The sequence below is a fragment of the Peromyscus eremicus genome, chromosome 2, assembly GCF_949786415.1.
Source record: "Peromyscus eremicus chromosome 2, PerEre_H2_v1, whole genome shotgun sequence".
In the NCBI taxonomy this organism is placed as follows: domain Eukaryota; kingdom Metazoa; phylum Chordata; class Mammalia; order Rodentia; family Cricetidae; genus Peromyscus; species Peromyscus eremicus.
The window spans coordinates 117,010,435-117,033,682 of NC_081417.1; the positions used below are offsets into that span (position 1 = coordinate 117,010,435).

General features: G+C 41.3%; 1 protein-coding gene across 3 annotated transcripts in view; it reads left to right on the top strand.

Moving 5' to 3' along the window:
- Positions 1 to 22,860, top strand: part of Pde4b (phosphodiesterase 4B) — a 459,158-nt gene extending 436,298 nt beyond the window's left edge. For all 3 annotated transcript variants that reach the window (XM_059254584.1, XM_059254585.1, XM_059254583.1), the window contains 9 exons: positions 5,868 to 5,961; positions 11,488 to 11,666; positions 12,931 to 13,029; positions 13,168 to 13,332; positions 15,084 to 15,183; positions 17,010 to 17,164; positions 17,256 to 17,378; positions 18,039 to 18,221; positions 20,572 to 22,860. In XM_059254584.1, the coding sequence (XP_059110567.1) occupies positions 5,868 to 5,961; positions 11,488 to 11,666; positions 12,931 to 13,029; positions 13,168 to 13,332; positions 15,084 to 15,183; positions 17,010 to 17,164; positions 17,256 to 17,378; positions 18,039 to 18,221; positions 20,572 to 20,937 (1,464 nt within the window). In that variant the 3' untranslated portion in view covers positions 20,938 to 22,860. The remainder of the gene's footprint in view (positions 1 to 5,867; positions 5,962 to 11,487; positions 11,667 to 12,930; positions 13,030 to 13,167; positions 13,333 to 15,083; positions 15,184 to 17,009; positions 17,165 to 17,255; positions 17,379 to 18,038; positions 18,222 to 20,571) is intronic.
- Positions 22,861 to 23,248: the final 388 nt, after the last annotated feature.

Here is a 23,248-nt window from a genome sequence, read left to right on the forward strand (position 1 = left end):
GGGAGCTGGGAAGAGAAATCACGAGAGTCTCTCTGATGTGGCCCGTTGAGCGGTGAACATTACCCAACCCTGCGCCCCCTGCCCAGAGTTTGCTCGCAGTGGAACTTGTTGGCAGGCACGACCCACCCGGGAACTGTGCTCTCTGGCTCAGCTACTCCAGCCAAAGGGGCATGACCACGAGTGTAACTCCTTCTTCCATTCAGTTACTGATGCACTCAGTGCTATTTCACTTGCCTTCCAAATAAGATAAGCATGTCATTCAAGAAGCAGGGCATGGAATTTCAAAGGAATGTTGGAAAGACAGCAGGGAGGAAGCACAGCACAAGATAACCTGAGCTGTTAAGAACAGTGGAAATTATGAATTTCATATAAAGGGGTTGAAAGTACTACACCATACCTTTGCTTCAGATTTTTTTTTTTTCTGTTTTATTTTTAAGTCAGATTTAAAAAAAAAAAATAGGGACTTTAGCTATCAACCCTCTCACTCGACTGAGGAAACAGAGACTTTGAAGTCAATGCATTTTACCCGAGATTACATATGGCTTGCAGTCATCTCTCACTAACGGGCGTCACCACCTCATCTCCCTGCCACTGTGAGCATTCTGTGATCTCACGAGGAGGCATTTTCAGCCCCTCCACTTCCCTGATACTCGGGAATCCTTATAAAATCATGACTAACGAGAGTGTAAAATATGAGTCAAAAGTTAGTCCCTAAAAAAGTCATGGTGACTTTAATGACTTCGGCAGTTGTTTCGAACTGCGAAAACAGGAAGATGCCGCACAATAAGGCGCCTGTCTCACAGCTGGGCTCCGACGTAGATGGCCACCCACAGGAGCAATGACTGGGGCCGCCTCCCTCTGTTTGGCACCTTTTTCCCTTCCTGAAAATGTTCTCTTACTGACTTCACCAGGTTATCATTGAGAAAAAGCACTGACTTTTTCTAGTCTTTGATAGGGTAGATATTTAACCAATTATTTTAATAATATTTTTAATCATGTAGAATTACCACTAGCAAATCCAGATTAGTTTAAAAGCAGCTGTTTCACATACTCATACTCAGTGTTAGCTCCTTCTACCATCTGCCTTCTGGCTTTTTTTTTTTTTCTGAGAAACATAGTCCCTTCTATGTGAAGTCACTAAGAGCTCAGAACAGTGCCTGCTGATCTTTGCACAAATTTTAAGCTCGTTTTTTTGAGAGGGAATAGAAAATGAAGATGTGTTTTCATCACTTTAGAGGACAGTGGCTCAGAAGCTGAAGGAAAACTGAAGTGATATGACAAAATTTAATTTCAAACATTTCCTAAGAAGCTTCTCATCATTAAAAGGGGTCTGTGTTTGATTTGGTGCAAAGAAAACAACAGACTTACTTATCATTTGTAATAATGGGGACATAAAAGTTAAATAAATCAAAGGCAGGCCATTAAAAAATCACAGATGATTTTTACAGAGAAAGAATATTCTAGGAAAATAGTATTAAGTCATTTATAGAAAATAATAGCCCTTCTCTTTTCAAAACGTAACTAATTTCTTAGCAGTGTTTGTAGATCTAGTGTTAGACAGACACAGCTTCAGGGAGGTGTGGGAAGTTTGTGTTCTAAGGGTTCATTCACAAACTTTGTTTGTCTGTGTTGAAAAGGGAATTTGGCCATTTCCCCCGGGGACATTATTTCTAGGTAGACTCTAACAGGGCTTTCTTGTGAGGACAGATTATTAAAGAAAAATAGGACCTGTGTGCAGGAGACATGAGAACTCATTTGTCTTTGAAACAGCACCCTCCAGTTTGTAAATTCTCTACTGCATCTGGTGAAGTAAATAAATTCATTCCCTTTCAATCCTGCAAGTCCTTGGGCCATGGTTTCATTCAGGATCCATTTTACCTTCATATTAAAGCAGCTAACTGGGTAAGTTGACAGGGAGGTAACTGTCCAGGGAGCTCTGAGTTATGACACATCTCTCTGTCCTTAGTCGTGGTTTATTCTTGTAAACAGAAGCATCTCCATTTTTACCCTGTTTACCTCAGCAGTATAGAAAGAGTTTCATTTTTCTGAGAGGAGCTAGTTGCTAGAAAATACTGTGCCCAGGCGGTGGGAGGCTGCTCTAGAATCTTTCACACAATCTTGAGAGGTTAGGGCGGAAAGGTGGGTTGTGAGGCTTATGTGTCATTCTCATTTCACAGAAGAGAGATGAAGTGGCGTCACAAGGCCAGTCATAAAGACTGAGAATCAAAGTCGAGGTTCGATTGCTGTGTCATGGATACCCATAGCTTGCCAGAAGCAACTCCCATAAGGAATTCAGACATTGAAAACCTCCCTACCATGAACTCCCCAACTGTCCCATCAGCTGTCACCTCAACATATCAGTTCCAGTCCTTGGCTTGTCCAGCCACTAGGGCCAGCCCTACCCTCATGACTTAGCCTTTCTAGAAGGCCACATCTGCCTTTCTTAGTCTTTCAGAACCCCAAACAAGTGGGCCCTTCATGAGTATTTTTTGATGAAAGCAGTGATTGCCTTAGTCAGTGTGGTAGGGCCCTCCCTTGCTGAGGAAAACCAGTGGTGGTTGCTAAGCAACATTTAAAAGGTCTAGATTGGTTTCTGACCCTGGATGACCTCCATTTGTATACTTTACCATGTGTATTTTATGGCTACCTTAGGATGACTTAGGAAAACTTTGCTTTTGGTATGCATTGCCCTGCCCTAAGTAAAAAGATCATAGGAGAATCCATTTAGGCATGGAAAAAAGGGAGATGGTATTCCTCTATTTACTTTCATCAGTACACTGACCCCTCTGAAAAGACACAGAAGGTATGTAGTTTACTCAGCCCCATGGCTGAAAACCACCACCCTCTACCACACAGACTGATGGACCATGTATCCCAACAGGATCTTATGATAAAAGGAAGTTAGAGGGGGAAAGAGGGTAGGGAGAGGTGTCTTGCTGTATATGATCGTCTCCTGAGCAGAGTAGCCAACCACACCACCAAAGAGCCCTCCCCACCCTCTTTAGACTGTTACCTGAGGACTAGCCAATGCGTCCTAATAGACCTGGCTACTCTACTAGAATGAAAGTTGATTAAAACCATAAAAGGGCTTTCTGTTTGTCCATTCGCTTGCCCCTCCCCCCGCCTTGGCCTGACCACTTCAGGTATTCCACCAATGGCTGGCTGTTGAAAACCTGACAGAATGACTTTATTGAAGTAGCACAAGCCTCGTCGACTCCACAATGTTTGCAAATATTTCAGAGATACCAAAGGAACCAAAATGAGGATAATTGCTTGACTGTTATAGTTGGCTAAGTCTTGTCCAGGGGGACAAAAGCTATAGAAGAAATAAATCATCTGTCTCTAAGCTTTTTATGTAAGATGGTTTTACTATAGTTTAAGTAACATTTGTTTCTTTGCTAAAGGCCAGCCGACCCATCAGCACTTATAAACCTGTCTTTTCTAACCTCTTAGTTTTCAGTAAGTTCTGGTTTTGTGGCTTCAAGGTGAGAGGCCATTGTGACAGAGTTATGTCTTTTAAAAAAAAAAACCTCAGAATTTATACAATTCACCTGGGGTTCAAAATTACACTGAAGTTCAACATGTAAAGTCTACAAGCAGAAGTGATTGACTCAGAGATGTCTGGTTACTTACGAAAACACACACATACGCAAGCAAGGTTACCCAGAAAGAGAGAGGTTGTGTCTCAGAGGACAGTGTGTGGTAGAGTGAGCCAACAGGCCGTGCCTCTGATTGGGTCTGGCCTCACCTCAAAAAGCAGCTCTCTGAGAGAACCAGTGGTTTGACCCGAGTCTGAGATGCCTGAAGAGAAGCTATTGTCAGATACAGGATGCTCATTTGGAAGGGGAATGCCTCACAGGAAAGAGAGCCAATTACAAGTTCAGGCTGTTGCCATGGTGCTTGGCTGATCCTTCAACGTGGAAGACAGGAACTCCCTGGAAGGCTGGGGATGGGGAGTGGAGGGGGAAGAGGGGGGAGAAGTGAAGCCTGCTTGGACAGGGCATCCCACTGCCTGTACTGTAATGCTGACAGGAAGAGGCTGGCAGGGGAGCCAGGAAAAGAAGGACCTCTTCAACCTATCCTGCGTTGCTAAAATGAAACTAAAATAATTTAACTATGAAACGTTTCTAACATGAATTCTAAGATGTAATGGCCCTAAAATATCAAATAAGCATAGGTCCAAATAATTCACTGTTCGTTCAGCAAATGGTAGCTCCTATTTCCTAATGTACTTGGGAATCCTGAGTGGAAAGAAAAGGTTAAATGAATTTAATCCATTTGCTGAATATGATCTAATAAGCATATTAATGAACTGACTTGAGTGCAGAAAATTGCACATTTTTGGATGAAATACCTTTTGAGTCAAATAAATTCATTCCATCCTCATTTATTCCACTGTGAAAAGAGGCTAAATGCATCAGCATCCCAGCTGGTGGGCAAGTAATGTTCCAAAAGCAGGTTAAAAAGAAATTCTTGTATACTGGAAGCCGAATCAGAAAACAGTTCCAGTTCCAGTTCCAACCTTTTCCAATTTAAAAAAAAAAAAAAAGCCCAGAGTCAATTAATCAAATACACCATCACTTGGAAGCAATTACAATAGCGGAGCGCTGTGTCAGGCTGCTTCTGCAGAGGGCTGTCTGCAGAGGAAGAGAGGGTTGAAGAACACCTAGCTGGAACGGGGGAGGGTAGGACCTCGGATTTACTTAAATATTCATGGAGCTTCCTCCATTTTAATCTTCTCCTTTTTAAAAGATGGCTGTTTCCCAGGCAGACAGCTCCCGGGGGGAAGAGATTCCCTGCTCCCTGGCAGAGTTGGACTAACCTATGTTGGAAGCCCCTCCGGGCACCAGGACTGTTGATAACTGACAGTGCTTCAAGCCGGTCCGCTGACTGCGTTTGGACCGGCTCTGGCTCCTTCGTACAGTACAATTTCTGGTTTCATTCCCCTCGTCTGCCTGGAAATAAGCAGACAGCGCATAGGCTTCTTGCAATAACGGAGTGTGAATGAAGATGGGCTGGCTTGCCGTGGATGAGGAAATACCGCGCGTTTGCAAGGCTTTGTCATTTCTAAGTTTTGATTCTTTAACCCCTGGATCTGCGGGGTTTTTCTGATCCTCTGGGGATTGCTGTCCTAGAACTGACTTCTTTCAAAGGGATTTGTGGATTGTGGCAAGAAGAGCTTCCAAAATGCCTGAGGCAAACTATTTGTTATCTGTATCTTGGGGTTATATCAAGGTGGGTCGATTTGATTGTGTTATGTGTCTGTGGTAGAATTTGATGCTTTACCTCTGTCTGTTTTCTGTGGAGAAGAAGGTATCAGCAGTGATTGAATTTGTATATACATTTAATCCACTGGGGCTTCCTATGAAATAAGGACTTGTTTTATTGCATTGTATTTTAATGTACTGTAATGTGTTTCAATCCTGTTTTTTTTTTTCTCAACTGTGTTCTAAAAGAATGCTTCCCCCCCACTCCCTTTCATTTTCCCTTAAACTTTTCACTTAATCTGTTCTCACTGAATATGTTATCTCAAATTATATTTGGGGGAATATTCCCAATTTTAAAAAGTAGCAATATTTTCAAGTGAAATTATTTTGATCTTTATTAAAATTCCTTTTCCTGAGCTTGCAACTTTCAAAAGAAATCAACAATATTAAGACAACTTAAGAATATCTTTTATTTTTCTACAATGACATTGGAATGAATTTCAAATTGAGAGGACATTATGATTTGTAGCATAGCTTTCGTTAATCTAATGAAATGGTCTGTACAGTCTCTCGGTTCCTAGAAAGTGAAGTTGGAAATGCAGTGATCATTTGCTCTTTCCTAGATAGACACTTAATGCCTTTTCTTCTCTTTATACACAGTTCAAAAGGATGCTGAACCGGGAGCTGACACACCTCTCAGAGATGAGCAGATCAGGGAACCAGGTGTCTGAATACATTTCAAACACGTTCTTAGGTAAGACACTAGCAGGAAGCCCAATGACCTTCCCCAGGGTGAATTCCAACAACCTATCAAGGGTATCCCTGTGAATTTGGAGTGAGGTTAAGCACAAAAAACAAATCCATCCGAGATATGAGCTAAAGCCAGTCTCTAAAGGCAAACAGTAAGCGCAGGAAGGTAATGTTTTTGAAATGATAATACCTGCTGAAGAGAGCAGGCTATTATGGGTTGACTGCATTTATATGGCTGCATATTACCACACCCTTCCCTACAGGGACCTCCAGAGCAGCTGAAGGTCCAATGCCTAACCCCAACAACTGTTATTTCAGCATCTCTAAAACTGTAATTCTTTTTTTCAATTCTTCCTGTTAACAAGGCTTTGAGACAAAAAGCTTTAGGGGGATGTGCTACCTCTACTGAGGCCAGGGAAGGGTGTTCTGGAAATAATTTGGCTGTTGCTTTGTTAAGTTATTTCTTAAAAATGGATGCTGCATGTGTGTGGGGAGGTTTCATGTCTAAGAGGCCTTGTCCTCTCTAAGCAACACCATTGTCTTCTCATTCTGATCCTTGACTGTTCTCTGACATGCGGATGGTACTTAACACATAACACTGGTCATAGGTTTCCAGGGGTGGCCTTCAATTATTCCCCGGGTCTTGTTTGACTCTTAGGAATTTCTGATCTCAGTCCTCAAGGTAACTTTGGTATCATGAACCTCTTCTGCCTATTTTACTTTAATGAGGCCTGCAGAATCGGGGGCGTGTGTACCTCAAAAATGCATGGGAAGCCTCTAGATTCTGATTCAGCTGGCTCTGAAATATCCTTGCTTATGCAGCCATTTTTCCAAGGAAATGACCCGTTTTTGCAGCTGAGCATCCCAGCTTCCTTTTTGGCACAGCCTCTTATTAAATGAACCTTTGCCTTGTTGCCTTATGGAGCACAGTCTGCCTGCAGCTCTGTTTAAAAGGTAGTCCCATTTCTCTCAGTCGAAAGCAGTTCAACTCTGACAGCGTATCAGTCAGATTTCTCATCGGTACAGCATTACTGTGCAGCCCATAGTCATCCAGCAGATCCTCAAACTGCAGATTAGCAGGCAGAGGCCTTCCCCACCATGTGTGGGTGTCCTCCAGCACCTGCTGTCCCCAGCTGCAGTTGCAACAACCTTTGACAGAGAACAAAGGAGAGGAATTTTTACACGTACCCAGTCTTCCAGAGGTGGCTGGAATATAAGCAAAGAGAAGGCATAACCCCTAGTCCTTTCCTTCCCCAGGCTTCCTCCTTTATCTCTGAATACAGGTATCATCCCCTCAGTGTCTCAGATACATATCTTGGTTCATGAAACATTCAATTATTTTTCATAAGCTGGGGACTGTTTTCAGGACACTTGACAGGTGTTGACCCCAAGAGAGAAGAGTGAAATCAGTGCTTTTATTTCCATACACGTTGCATTTCCTAATCCCTGGGCCTCTGAGGGTTAAGGCTTCTCTCAGTGTCCCGGTTAAAGCTCCCTGGAATCTCTGAGCCCTTGGTCAGGTCAGGATGGAAGTAGTCTTCCCAGTGTCTCTCTAATGACTACTTTTAAGGATCAGAAAAATATCTTACTGTCTCAAGTATTTTTTTTTAATTAGCAGTGGCTATCAAGAAGGAGAGATGATAAGTTTTTAGTTTCATTACTCTCCATCCTAGGACTAGACAAATATCTATTCTTCTGTGAATACTCTATTTAGTATCTAGGCACACTCCTTCAGGAAAACTTAGCTTCTCATTGTTCTAAAAACTAAATTATTCAGAGAAAAATTTTGAGGAGAGTTATTCAAATCCCATTCTTAGTATTAGAAGGGTAGTGTGTGTGTATATGTGTATATATGCACTTGAATGTGTACATGGCAAATGAGAAGATCCTTAGAAAAACACAGTAAAAAGATACAAACACAAGAGACACCAGCTGCTTCATCTGAAATATGGGAACCCCAGGAGAAATGCAATCCTTCATGTCGTCCAACTGTGGCATTCTGTGAGCCTGCCACAGGCTGAGTTGCTCAGCAGCTTCCCTGAGACATACTTGACCCTCTGTAATGAGGCCCAGACTTGGAATTTGTACAGAAAATCACAGCTTGCTTCTGAACCACCAATGCAGGGAATGGGACTCTTAGCTCTGTCTTAGGGGGAAGGGAGTGTCACTAGAGGCCCATAAGGCCTCCCAATAAACTGTCATACCTGCAGTGGTCTTTAAGACTCTCCTGATACAATTTCCTCATTGTACAGGAAACAGAATTGAAGTTAAGAAGAATGAAGGAATCTAACCAAAGTCACTGGGCTAATGTTTTTCTGAGGCAGAACTTACTCTGCAGGCTTTTGGAAGTGAATACCAGATACCATCCTAATAGAAACTCTGAAGAGCATAAGGAACAGAGTCTCATTTAAGGATGTGATGTGGATACTATTTTGGATTTTTTTTTTTCTTTAGAAATCAGGGTGGCTGGAAATAAAAATAAGGGATTAACGATTTCTAGTTATATAAAAAGCTTTGTTCTGAACATGGTATACATCGAAGAACAAAATGAGATGACCATTTCCATTTAAGTTAAACTTAAAAACAATATCCTAACAAGAGTCAGAGGATATTAAAACCTGCTGTGCAGAAAGGAAGGAATCTCCTAACCCTGGCATCTGTGGAACTTGTCGAGTTTTACCAGCTGAAAAGACAATGCTCAGGTGGGATGCAGAAAGTCAGGCAACAAGCCCTGGACCAATCTTGGCACTTAGTACTGTTATATGATCATGGGCTTTCGTGTTGCTGGGAAAAGTGGAATTTAGAATATCTAACCTCAGGAGAAGTAAATAGGGTATAGGTGGGGACCACTCATATAAAACAAGATTTTTTAAGCATTATATTAAAAGCTAGTTAATATGTTTACAGGTAAAGAATATTTTCTCAAAAGCTAGAACGTTCATGGTTTGAGGAAAAGAATTTCAGAATTTTCATGTCCACAGGATGCTGGACTCTAGCAAAGAAAATACTCCAAATTGTGCCATTAACAGTGTTAAATGATAAGCCCAGTTTTCCTGTTTGTTTTTTTTGCTTCTTATTGGCATGCTGGCTGTGCGGCAGCCAGTGGTGCCCCCATCGTATTCTGTTTCTTGCCATTTTTGAGTCTGTGCTTCAGGTTGTTTCCACAGCATGTTGGCTCAATGCTCGCCAGAGGAAATTCCGAGGAGGGAAGCCTGTCACTTGTTCCAGTGCTTGCGTAGGGGAACACCCAGGAATGTCGCTGGTACCCCTGTGAATAATGCTCCTCTTTATTGCCGTGTTCCAGACACAGCAGTTGTTCTGCTCCGTTACTCATGGGTGCAGGGAACCTTTAATTAACCAACATCAGGAAAGCTGCTGGTCCCACCAGAGGTGCTGGACTCTGCAGAGGCACCGGGGCAATCTATAAAACCCTTTTTCACCAAATGTGAAAAATGGTAGTTGGGGAAAGCGAGGGATATTGTGACCTTTCATTTTAGCAAAAAGTGGTAGTTATTAGCAATGAAGTGACAGAGAGAAAGGGAATTTCAAAATTAAAATAACATATAGTTTCCACACCAGACACTGTGTGGCAGGCAAAAGATTTTTAACAGGCACCCCAAGGCCTGGGCTCTGGGCTATTAAACCACTGTGTACAAAGTAATTACAGAATAAATATCTGTTAACTGAGTTGTCCTTTGAGTTTGGACAAGTTGCTGACTTCATCTGAGAAATGAGTGTGGGATTATTATTTGTTCCCAAATCTAGTTCTGATCATCGAGACAGCAAGGGAATTTTTTTTTTGAATATTGGTTTAGTAGAGCTGGGTGGGGTCCATAAATTTGTAATTTTTTCAAATTTCTTCAGTGCTATTTGATATTAAATAGTTTGGAAGCCTCCAAACTAATAGAAATGACCAAAATTCCTTTTCTAATCAAAAGTTACAGGTTTATGAGCACCTAGAGGCCTTTCAGGGAGGCTGGGGATGGAAAATGCTAGGCTCCCCCAACAGCTGGGCGGGTGGTAAGCTGTGCATGAAGCTGGCCCCATCTTGCTTTGCTTTGATGGAGTGTCTCCAGGGTCTGTAAGTAGACAGATGTCCTCGAGGAGGACACATGAGGATGCCATCATCTGCATGAGTTTAAAAGCAAATCATCTATGTCCCAGCATGCCATATGGAAGCATGCCATTTTCAGACGGGGGTGTTGTTGCCGTACTGATTTTCACTGTGACAAGCAAAGATAGATGTGGGTACTTCTGAGAGCCGAGTTAACTATTCCAGCCATAGGTTCCATTTAGTTCAAGGTAGAAGTGGGCCAGCAATGGAACCAATCGTTCCCTTTATGCACCCACAGGCATCCCTGTAGCAGGACAGAGGTGATACATCTTCATAAGCACCCAGGATTCATCTCCCTACAATGGGAAATACAGTAGTTGATAGTTAATAGCAATATACAGGAAAGAGTCTACATGTAGATAGACATTTGTTTTTACTAATACTAGCTCTACCGTGACCTTGAAAATTTAAAAGAAAACTAACTGAGATTATTATCAATAGTTAATAAACATAAACATATTATGAACTAAAGTGCCTATTATGGATGAGAGGCCTTATTATTTATAAGCAGAATTAATAGGCACAAACCATGAAGAAATCAAATTATAATCTTTTCCCAAACCTCAAATGGTAATGGACCAAAGATTTAAAGTAATTATCTAAATGTTACAAAACCGTTTATTTTTCTAACATATATATCCTTATTTAAACTGAGCCTGGTTGAAGCCATATGAATTTTTACATAGAAAAAAGAATAGAAATATGATAAAACGAGCAGAACATAGTTTGCTTTTGTTAAACTGGGTCTGTCTTTTACAATGAACGATTTGTTGTCATTTGTTTTAAGATGGGATCTCATGTAGCCTAGGCTAGCCTCAAATTCATTATGTAGCTCTTTGAACCCTTGTCCTCCTGTCTCTATGTCCTCTGTGCTGGGATTACAGGCCCATTCCATTACATCCACTAATGAACATTTTATATTTATTTATTTATTTGGTTTTTGGTTTCTTTGAGATAGGTTTTCTCTATGTAACAGCTCTGGCTGTCCTGGCACTTGCTTTGTAGAGCAGGCTGGCCTCGAACTCACAGAGATCTACCTGCCTCTGCCTCCCGAGTGATGATCATTTTTCTATATAAAAATACATTACTCACTTAAATGAAAAGTATGTATATAAGTATTGATGCTCCACTTTGAAAATAAGAGTGTGATTCTGAGTAACACTGAAAACAGAAGAACTGGCTTAGGTCTGTCTTATCTCTGCCACTTCTTAGATAAGTTACTTGCTCCTCTGGACCTTAGTTTACTTCTGCAGAAATGTGAAACAACAACTCATATAACTCTCACCTGCTTCTCAGGACCGTCTATAGGTCCAGAGAAATTTAAACCCCAAAATACATGGTTCAAGTTGTTCTGAATATTTTTATACGCTCACTGGCACGTGTGTGCTCAAAAGCATGTTCACTGTTCTGTTGTAGACAAGCAGAATGATGTGGAGATCCCATCCCCCACCCAGAAGGACAGGGAGAAGAAGAAGAAGCAGCAGCTCATGACCCAGATAAGCGGGGTGAAGAAACTGATGCACAGCTCAAGCCTGAACAACACAAGCATCTCACGCTTTGGAGTCAACACAGAAAACGAAGATCATCTAGCCAAGGTGTGCCTGAGCTGGGCATGTGTACATGCAGCTCTCCACTCCGTACACATAAACACACACACACACACACACACACACACACACACACACACACACACACACACACTCATGCATACCCCATCTACCAGTTAGAAAAGAGGGATCACATACATTTTGTGGTTAAATTTTATGATGAGGAAACCGATGTATCCCTTTTGTCCATTGCTGGAGCACCGAACTGAAGTCCTTCCATACCAAAAGACTGTGCCTTTGTCCTGAGTATAGGCTCATTAATGCAGAGTTCCTTGTGGATACAGCATCCTGTCATGGGAGACACAGAAAGTCCCAGGACAGGCTGGGCTACATTATTCCAGAGGACAATGGAAGAAAGTGTGTCAGGCACCAGTGGGAATGTTGGCCATGATTGGCAGGGCTAACAGTAACCTGAGGAGCCAGTGACAGTGTTGACCCCTATGCCCAAACCCAGCAGTGGAGGAAGGGACAGAAAATGTTCATTCCTTCCGTAGGAGGCTGCACAGATGCTGCTAAGGTCCTTGCAGCCTAGTCAAAGGATGAAGTAAGCTTCCTTTGAGCAGAACTTCTTCCGTGAGGCCTTCTGAAAACTGCCATTAGAGAAAAATTGATTAATCATTGGTCTAATACTCCAGGGAAGTTATTAAAAATGAAGTAAACTACTCCCCCAAGTAGATAATTTTAGGAATAATCTCACAGCAAAGGTCTGAATGATGTTCCTTCCAGGTCTGTGTGTGGCTCATTCATCCTAAGATATAACCCATACCAGGCAGTTAATGCTAAGTCAGGGTTCAGTTCTACACACTCTGGAAGCTGAGTCTCCCTGACCTGACTTCAGGGATAATAAGCAAAGGGTGGAGGAATTTCCTGGACACAGTTATGTAGCTGTTGCTGACAGGCCATCAAGTAGCAAGCGGAGAGACAGAGGACCAGGACCAGCAGCCTGGGCTCATTTGAGCTGCCCTAGAAAGCAGCATCAGTTGAAGACTGGTGTTTGGCAAGTATAGGTCAGTAACTAATTTATAAATACGAACACACTTGGGTGTTTCTTTACAAAAGAATTGCAGAAATCTGCAGTTACCACATAGAAAATACCCAGCCCACCACTCTCAGATTCTTATGCAACCAGACACTCTAAACAGATGCATGGAAGACTCAGCAGTCAATTTTATCCAAATAAAATCTTGTAAAATATTTTAAAGCATTAAAAAATAAAACTATTATTCTTAAATTCCTCTAATTTTGATTGCAGGAGCTGGAAGACCTGAACAAATGGGGCCTTAACATTTTCAACGTGGCTGGGTACTCACATAATCGGCCCCTCACGTGCATCATGTATGCCATATTCCAGGTGAGGAAGCTAGAGCAAATGCTGGTTATCCAGGAGCTCAGCTCTTTATATTTTATACCTCAGGGGTTTTTTTGTGACAATTTTCTCCTCATTTTTGGACATCTACTTATTCATGCCCTAACCCATTTTACTACACAGGAAAGAGACCTTCTAAAGACCTTCAAAATCTCATCCGACACCTTTGTAACCTACATGATGACGTTAGAAGACCATTACCATTCTGATGTGGCATATCACAACAGCCTGCATGCTGCTGATGTGGCCCAGTCAACCCACGTTCTCCTTTCTACACCAGCGTTGGACGTGAGTAGTGACAATATGTTTTGTATACCTATCCATTCTGTTTTTAAAAGTACCATAGATGTACAATACATTTACAAAAAAAAAAATGATGCAATTGAGTAACCCTGAGTACTGGAACAGCTTCTTTTGGTAGCTGTGGCATTCACCAATTAAGAATGGTTTTTAAAAATAGGTTATACATCTACTTTCCTTGTTTTCCAGTATCAGTGTAATGTTCTTTTTTTCATTTCTGCCAACTGAAGATTATTTAATTATCAGACAAAGAATTGAATCCATGATTTATTTTCATCATATTCTCAGTAAGGGATCCAGTGCATCTCAAGGCATTTTCTTTAGTGTCTGTCATACAGTACATACACATGTCTGTACTCATCTGAATTGCCCAATAGCTACTCATCCCAGGCCCCGAGGAAGATAAAACGTATATGTAATATGAACTACTCTGTGTGGTCTCTGTTAGGTATAAACATCGAGAGACTCATTTTCCTAGGAGTTCAAACTAGTAAGTGAGAATCAAGAGCAGATGGGTTAATAAATAAAAGCCAAGAGAAACTGCTCCCCATACCCTCTGTGGAGATGACTATAACTCTTTCCCTTATAGATCATGCCTTCACATGGGCTACTGTAATTAGTAATATGCCCAGCCATGCTACCTCTGGGCAGATGGCAACAGTGAGTAACCAGGTACTTCCAAACTGTACTGCCTACTGCAGGAAAGGACTGGCCAAGCCTTAGCCAGCCATCTTGGCAGACTCAGTTTGGGAGTTAGAGAAAGAATAAACTCTTTGTTGACTTCCATATGCCCTAAGAAATCTAAGACAGCTTGCTAAAGTGAGATGGAGCTAAGGGTGTTTAATCCCCCTAAAGGGGAAAAAAAAACGTATTGCTTTTACACTAATGAAGTAGAGTGGCACTATTCACCTAGTTATAGATAACTATTGTTTGGCTGTAAGTTGGCTATGAGTGTTACAGACTTAGAAAAGGGAGTGTGGAATGCTTGGTTGTGCAGAAGGATTGGTCTTTGGAGAAGAGGTAGAAAGGGAGCTAGCATCTGAGTGAACTGAAGAGTTAGGACTTCAGAGAGGCTTAAGAACCAGCAGCATTGCGTGCCTAACAAGAACTAGGTTCAAATCACTGCACATGGGGGAGAAGGAGGACAGAGAGGCCCTCGTGACCGTGTGAAGCAGTGAAGTGGCATGACAGTGGGCTTTATGTCTTAGAAATGTTTTCAACTCCTGCCCGTAGTAACCATGTAGTGGGTATGTGGATGAATTATTGCATACATGACACATTGTAACCTCACTATAAAATAAACTTTGGCAAATATTTTATCACTTGTCTCCCAAAACTGGAGTTTAGCCTCTTCTACCTCTGGTTACTTAGTTATTTATGAAAGTTGTTATCTGCCACCTTCCCAGAGCCATGGTTACACAAGCACCTTACTGCCATAAATCCAAGACACCAACTACTGACATACACACACATACCATCAAAATTATGCTAACAACTTACCAAACCTCAGCCTATACGGGATGGATATGGAACAAGCTCTGGGCATCATCCTTCTCATATCAGAAGCTTTATGACAATAAACAGAGTCTTATGTTTAATTAAATCAACATCCTGAGCTACTATATACATCAGCAGTGCCTCTCCCAACAAGAGCTAAATGTGGTACTTGAAGCAGATGAAACTGAAGAGTGAGACAGGTACATTGAATGTGGAGTTAATGGGCTCTTTTGAACCCACAGGCTGTCTTCACAGACCTGGAGATCCTGGCTGCCATTTTTGCAGCTGCCATCCATGATGTGGACCATCCCGGAGTCTCCAATCAGTTTCTCATCAACACAAGTGAGTTTACCACTGCAAAGTCATTCCAGATCATTCTGTGATTCACTGCACTTTTTTCCTCCTAATGTTTTCATTATGGGTAATAACAAGGGCAATAATGAGATAATCCTTCCATCCCATGAAAATTGCTCAGGCCTTTCCTGGATACTATGTCTAGCTTGTCAACACAGGGTTGGAGGTGCATGGAGAACTTGGAGAGGGTCATGGCAAACCATTAAAAACAACTCAAAAGTTTGGAAAAATACAATATGGAAAGAAAGAATAACTCAGTTTCTTTTGAGGTTAACATACACAACCTAGTAAGCCATGTATGTCCCTCTACCCCAGAAGACAGGCAGAGATGCTGGGCCTGAATGTAGTTGCCTTCATGTTATAGAAGTAATACTCCCTAAGGAACACTGGAGTAGGTCTCTACAATTCATGAGGAAGGGCCATTAAAAGGTCCACACATTGTCTTCCATCTGTACTGCTTTGACTAAAGACTGGTGTGCAGCCAAGGGAAGGACCTAGTTTGACCAGCCTTAGGATCTGTAGCTATCCCCAGGGCTTTATCGTGCTCAACCCATTTGATTCTCATGCTATTGAACATAAATTCATTGTCTCAGTTAATGCCCCATGTCTATGTGCTGAAAGCCCAAGTACATTTGCTTTTGATAATACTGTTATCCCATTTTGTTCATGATTGACTTCTCGTGCTGGCAGTTTTATAAAAGTGCTTTATGAGCTTCCTGCTAGAAGAGGCCTTCTGTTGTTTATCTTTGTCTTTATGTTCAAAATATCTGAGTATCCCAAGCTTGGGGCACATTGGTTTTCTTTTTCATTTTTAACATTTTATTCTTCTACTGAAAAAATCAACATCATAAACTTTGAGTACCTGCTTCTTTGCATGGGTTAGTTTAGTAAATTTAGCATGCTGATAATTTGTTTCCCAAGGGAAATATAGTTATCTATAGTACTGGGACATATAAAGCATGTTAGTAAATCTATGCCCTTGACTACAATGTTAGCAGAACAAGGGGGCTTAGCTGACTTCAGAGAAAGTGATGATCTATGAGACAGAGACCACTTGTGTACACTAGGAATGTACTGCATTAATGGGCTGTTATTCTTGGTTAGAGATAAAACTTGATTTAATGAGTTTGATGACCATATTCCTGGTACAAAACTGTGTCGGACAAAATATATAAAGAGCAGAGTGGAAGTTGTAGTTTGGGTACCTAGGCATTGCAGTTTCTGGTATAGAAACTCAGAAAACAGAAATTCAGGAACAGAAAATTCAATATCAACATCCTTGAGAAGATTATTCATACTTAGTTGCCATATTTATAGAAACATCCAAAAGCTACATTATTAGGGTAAAATAAGATTTTATAGCAGCACATTATCTTTTCTGAAAATCAGAACTCACAATTGTCAGAGGATGAGAGCATATATGAAAGTGAGTATAGTTTGAAAATCTTAATACATTTGATAATGCTTCACAGCATTTTCATCTCATTTCTTTTCAAAACACAAAAATCATGATACTTAAAGGAAATTGTCAACTGAAATGAAAATACAGTTTATCTGATGTCAAATTCTTCATCTCATGTGTGTGAGAGAGAGAAGGTGCTTTAAGACTGAATTTTAATGAAAGAGCAAACTCACGTAGTAATATCTCCAAGAATCACTTTTTGCTCTGCTTCCTTAGTATGTAATGACCTATGGATGATAGCTCTTGAAATAATGTAAAACGAGATATATCTAATTTCACATTGAAGTAACACCAGTGTTTGGATTATACCGTTTTATTGCATTTTTTATTTTCATCATTTTTCTTTTATTAGATTCAGAACTTGCTTTGATGTATAATGATGAATCTGTGTTGGAAAACCACCACCTTGCTGTGGGATTCAAACTGCTACAAGAGGAACATTGTGACATCTTCCAGAATCTTACCAAGAAGCAACGCCAGACACTCAGGAAAATGGTGATTGACATGGTAAGATGCTAGCCTGCATTCATCACTTACATTTGCCATTTTCTCTCATCAACTGACTTGATGAAGAATTTTAATTCTGTCTTTACCCAAGGTGTTAGCAACCGATATGTCTAAACATATGAGCCTGCTGGCAGACCTCAAAACGATGGTAGAAACCAAAAAGGTGACCAGTTCGGGTGTTCTCCTTCTGGACAACTATACTGACCGGATACAGGTATCTGATGTTTAACACAAAGTGAAACCAATAAAAGCAAGCAGTATTTAGAAAAAGAAAACAGAAATTTGGTTAGTTGCATGACCTAGGATGCTACTATACCTTTGGCATATTTTTAAAGAGTTTAACTTTTCATTTATAAAGAAAACAATACTGTACTCATTGAATTGCTTAGTTCTAAAATTGAGTTGCAATGTCTATTTGTTATAGAACATATATGACTATTGGTCTCCAAAGCTCACATTTGAATATAAATCCCACCAACTAGGAGTTTGTTAGATCTGTTTTGGCTAAACAAATTGTCATCAGCTGGTCTGTTTCCACACATGGAAAATCTAGAAGTAATTACTTTGGGCCATTCTTTGCATTCTTTCCAAACTGAGGAAAGAAATGTTAGCAGAATTTGACTTTTAATACCCCTTCCAGTTTTTAAACTCAAAACTGTCAGTCTAGGAAAATACATGCTCCTTTTGGGGGCTCTAATGGTAAATAACCAACCCTGGCCAGCACCGTTGAAATACTGCTCTTTTGATGGGTGGATTGTAATTATATTCAACTAAAATGTTCTTGGTACAAAGTGTACTGGGATGAGAGGGATAAGATGTTCTGGTGGTATTTATGCTTAGTTTTATGGGATTTTCCAAAACTTGATCATTTCAGGTCCTTCGCAACATGGTACATTGTGCAGACCTGAGCAACCCCACCAAGTCCTTGGAATTGTATCGGCAATGGACTGATAGAATCATGGAGGAGTTTTTCCAACAGGGAGACAAAGAACGAGAGAGAGGAATGGAGATTAGCCCAATGTGTGATAAACACACAGCTTCTGTGGAAAAATCCCAGGTATCTATACTGAGATTTTTTTCAATGTTTTTATGAGCTCTACCAATGATACTACTGGAGAGTTCTATCTAATTCCTTTCTTTTAGCTAGTGTGTATGTGTGTGTGTGTGTGTGTGTGTGTGTGTGTGTGTGTGTGTGTGCGCGTGTGTGTACTGATAAAGAGGCAATTGCACATTTAATCCCATTATAATTATTCATTTGTCTTCTCCATGCTGGCCTCACAGGTGAGGAATTAAGCAAATTTTACAGTTGTCCATGACCTTATCAGAGCCAGTGGACACATGAATGCCTGTACCCTCCATCCCACTGCCTAGATTTCTCCTAGTCTCCTGTCCATCCAGGAGTTCAACTCCTCATCTGTGCTCTCTCTTCCGTAGCCTGCTTAGACAAACACAGTGTCACCGTTACCAAAGATGATAAAAAAAAAAAAAGCCTCATCTTTGCAATGAAACCACAAATGTCTTCCCAGTGTAAGGCAAAGAAAAAAAAACAAAACAAACAAATAAACAACTGTCCTTTGGGTCCAGTTTGCGAACTTCTTGATGCCCTCTCCATCATGTGGACAGGTCTCCCCAAGTACCATGATGTCATCAGCCACACTGCTGCTTCGTTCATGGGCTCTGTTAAATTTTGTATGTTTGATCCAACAAGAAAAACTCTAACTAGAAGTTCTTAGGATCTGGGGAGTTTTCTCACCCCAGAACCCAAGGAATAAACAACTAGCGATGACCTTCCATGGAAATCTGAAGCATTTCTTACTAAAAGCAAAGCAAACAAAGAAAGGAAATGGCTGACTGTGCTATGTTACTCACAATCGTTCATGGTTGGGAGTTTGTTTCTAGTGCCTGGAAAACACTTTGAGAATGCCCTCTAAAATCCATTAAACCGTATATAAAGAGATAAGGTAGAAAAGGGAGTGGGGGAGCAAAGTAATATCCGAATCATCTAGCCAAATTCTTGTAACCAAGGCAGATCAGAGATACCCTGACTTTATGAGTCTTGCTCATTAAGTTAGGGAAGAACCATTGAAAAGCATGCAACACACGCATACATACCCCCCACATACACACATACACATACGCTTCCATACACACACATGCATACACATACACACATACACATATACTCCATACATACATATACTCCATACACACACACACATACACACATGCATACACATATCCCACACACACATACACACATACACATACACATGTACACACATAGACACAGGATGGGATGGGACAGAAACTCATATATGAGCAAAGTTTTTATATATACACAATTTGAATATTTTAAATGACTGGCCACTTAAATTTATAAAAGAAGGTTTCCGGTAGAGTGAAAAGATAACAACATAATGTCCCAAAGAGAACCTAGCTCATGTTCCTCTTGATCCCAACTCAACATCTCTCCAAGCCCCACCCCCACCATGACAGGGGAATTCCATTCCCTCATTCAGCAGTGCCTATTCTCTCTCTACCTGCCCCAGTCCCCAGTGTTTCCTGTTTGTCTGACAGGGAGGTCAGTTTAAGGCCACTTAGTTAGCTCCTGCAGGATGCATAGCTCCTGCAGAGCTCCTGTGTAAAGCACAACAAAGCCACAGCCTTGGATTTATGCTCTTGCACATGGGCAAAAGGAACTGCTTGATTGTTTTTATTTTCCTTCTTTCTACTGATGGAAATGACTATGTGCTCTATGGATCCTAAACAATAGCAGCCATACCCACAGAGGAGATATTTGTTTGTTTAGGGTTTGAATTGTTTTCAAGTATTTTATTATTACTATTATTGTTATTGTTGTTGTTTTATTTTAAATAGTCCTCTGCAAAGCAAAGTTCCAGAATAGTGGAGGGCAACAGCATATTTTAGAGTTATTGGGGAGAGAATGTGGAATCAGAACACTTCAGATTTGGGGCTTCCTTCAGAAAATGACTCACAGAGCCTGAGTAGTGGCAAAGTCATTCCAAGTTGCATCCAGACTTAGCTGGCAGACATGAAAGGAAAAACAGTATGTCGTGATAAGATGAACTCAGGCTTTGGAATCAGACAAAGTGGAGACTAAGCCCCAGAGCAACCACTTATGAGTTATATGACCTCTGTACCATGTTTAGTCTCTGTGATTCTCGGTTTCCTCCTTTGTAAACAGTGGGTAACAATAAGTTGCAGGGCTGAGAGGTGTTTGCCCATACTGTATATAGTACAGGGCCTACCATAGAGCAAGCCCTCAAATAAACAAAATCTATTGGTCCCCTTGGGTTAGTCTTCTTTCTTTACCTAGAAACCAAGACAATGTGCTTGGTTCTCAAGGGCCCATGCAGTAACAGATGTGTGGTCCTCTTTTCCTCCAGGTTGGTTTCATTGACTACATTGTCCATCCACTGTGGGAGACCTGGGCAGACCTGGTTCAGCCTGATGCTCAAGACATTCTGGACACACTAGAAGATAACAGGAACTGGTACCAGAGCATGATACCCCAGAGCCCCTCCCCACCCCTGGACGAGAGGAGCAGAGACTGCCAGGGTCTCATGGAGAAATTTCAGTTTGAACTGACCCTTGAAGAAGAGGATTCTGAAGGACCAGAAAAAGAAGGAGAAGGCCACAACTACTTCAGCAGCACGAAGACACTTTGTGTGATCGATCCAGAGAGCAGGGATTCCCTGGAAGAGACTGACATAGACATTGCGACAGAAGACAAGTCCCCCGTCGACACATAATCTCCTTCTGTGTGGAGAGGAACATTCCACCCTTGACAAGCATGCCAGCTGAGTGGTAGGGCCAGCCTACCATGGCCAAGGCCTGCACAGGACAAAGGCCACCTGGCCTTTCCAGTTACTTGAGTTTGGAGCCAGAATGCAAGGCCGTGAAGCAAATAGCCGTCCCGTGCTGCCTTGCCTTGCCTGCAAGCTTGGCGAAGACCTGCAGCTGTATGTGGTAGTAGAGGCCAGTTCCCACCACAGCTAAATGGCTTGAAAACAGAGGACACAAAGCTGAGAGCTTGCTCTGCACTAGGTGTTGGGGAGCTGTCCCAACAGGTGACTGAACTCACACACAACTTCATTTACAAATCTCTCCCACCCCGTTGTCTGCCAACCTGTGTGCCTTTTTTGTAAAATGTTTTCGTGTCTTTGAAATGCCTGTTGACTATCTAGAGTTTAGTACCAACTTCTACACAGACACGTGTTTAAATCTGACACAAACATTTTTTGAGTCTTTCTGGAAAAACAAAAACAAAAGGAAAGAAAACAGTCTCCCTTCTTTCTTGGGCAATATCTTTGGCTTTACTCCAGTTAACTTTTGCAAACAGACAGGACAGATGCACATCTAACCACACGCTACTTCCTTCTCTTTGTCCAATCTGACTCCACAGTGGTCCCTGCAACTTAGATGTTTGCCTGCTTGGAGCAATTTTCCCCTGTGAAATTTCTCTGCTTTGCTTTTTGAAACTGATGGAGAAAGCTGAACAAGCTAGGAGGCCTGGTGGGGAGGAGCTGTGGTGTTGGCCATCAGTCTATGTAGTGCTCCGTCCCGCAAGGCCGTGTGTGCTGCTGTGTCCCAGCCTCCACGCCTCTGGGAGCTGCACACCACCTGCCATCCCTCCCCTCTCGCCTCTCTTCACTCAAGTATACTACTCTCAACCTAATGCTGCCGTCTTTGTTGTTGCACTTCCTTCCTGCACTAACACTTCTCTCTAGTCCTGTTTATAACCATGTATTTATTACCTAATGTACATATTGTAATGTTTTGTAAGTTATTAATTTATATCTCTAACATTGCCTGCCAATGGTGGTGTTAAATTTGTGTAGAAAACTCTGCCTAAGAGTTGCAACCTTTTCTTGTAATGTTTTGTATTGTGTATTATATAATCCAAACGTTGCATAAGAGAGACGTGAAGCCCCATTAGCAATGAGGACAGGAATGGCCATTGTTCCGAGGGTCTGCCCTTTCCTTGTCTGAGTCCCTAATTCTGCCCAACCCTTTGATGACCTGGTTTTGCAAACAGGATTCTCATATTAGATACTAAATGGTTTATACTGAGGTTTATTTTGTATAGTTTGATAGGGGCTGGGAACACGGGGATGTAGTTTTTACCCATGTTCTCTCCAAGTCTCTGTCTGCACGAGTTGGGTTGTTACTGGGCTCTGCTCTAATTGTGGCTTTGGTTCTAAAAACAACACTACATTTGCTCACAGATGATGCTGAGTGTTCCCAAACTACTGACTTGGAAGAGCTAGCCTCCGTACTGCTCACAAGCAGGGGAGTCATGTTCAAATTCATCATGAAAGGAAACAATGAGACAATGTGAATTTTTATCGTAGAATGTGAACTGATGTCGTAAATTATACAAATGTGAAGCTTCTGATAACACTTGTTCGGCCTCTTCCTGGTGTCGGTTTCAGTCTGTAAAATGTGTGTCATGCTTCAGTTCGGCCTTGTGACAATAGTTAAAGAAAATGGCACAAATGTGCATGACCAATGGGTTCGTATGTCTGTAACACTGCGTTGTTCCAGGTAGACATTATATTGTTTTCAAAAGTTTCTCACAATGTATGTTATAATATTATTACTATTATATATTGTGCTCAAATGCATTCTTAAGAGACTTTTATATGAGCTGAATAAACAAAAGCATGAATAGATGAGATTGTAGGCCCATTCATTCTGTGGTCAGTTCTAATGCATTAAAGCAGGATTTTCTTTTTCTTCCTCTTCTTGATGTCACAAAAAAAAGCAAGCTGCTTTGCTCATCCAAATCACAACTGAAGTTTCAGATTCTCTGTGTCCAAAAAGTCCCAAGGCTCAAATATATCATTCTCTTCTCAGGCGACGATGTTCACACAGCTCCTTGGTACAGGGAGGAGGGTGGTGAAAGCTGACAAAAAAACAAAAACAAAAACAAAAAACCCACTTTGTTCATCTTGAACCATTTCCTTCACCCTCCTTAGAATTCTGAAGAGTTTAATATGTTAGGTAAGTAAAAGGCATCCTTAGTCGGGCTGGGTGAGCTGGAACAGTGACTCAGAATCA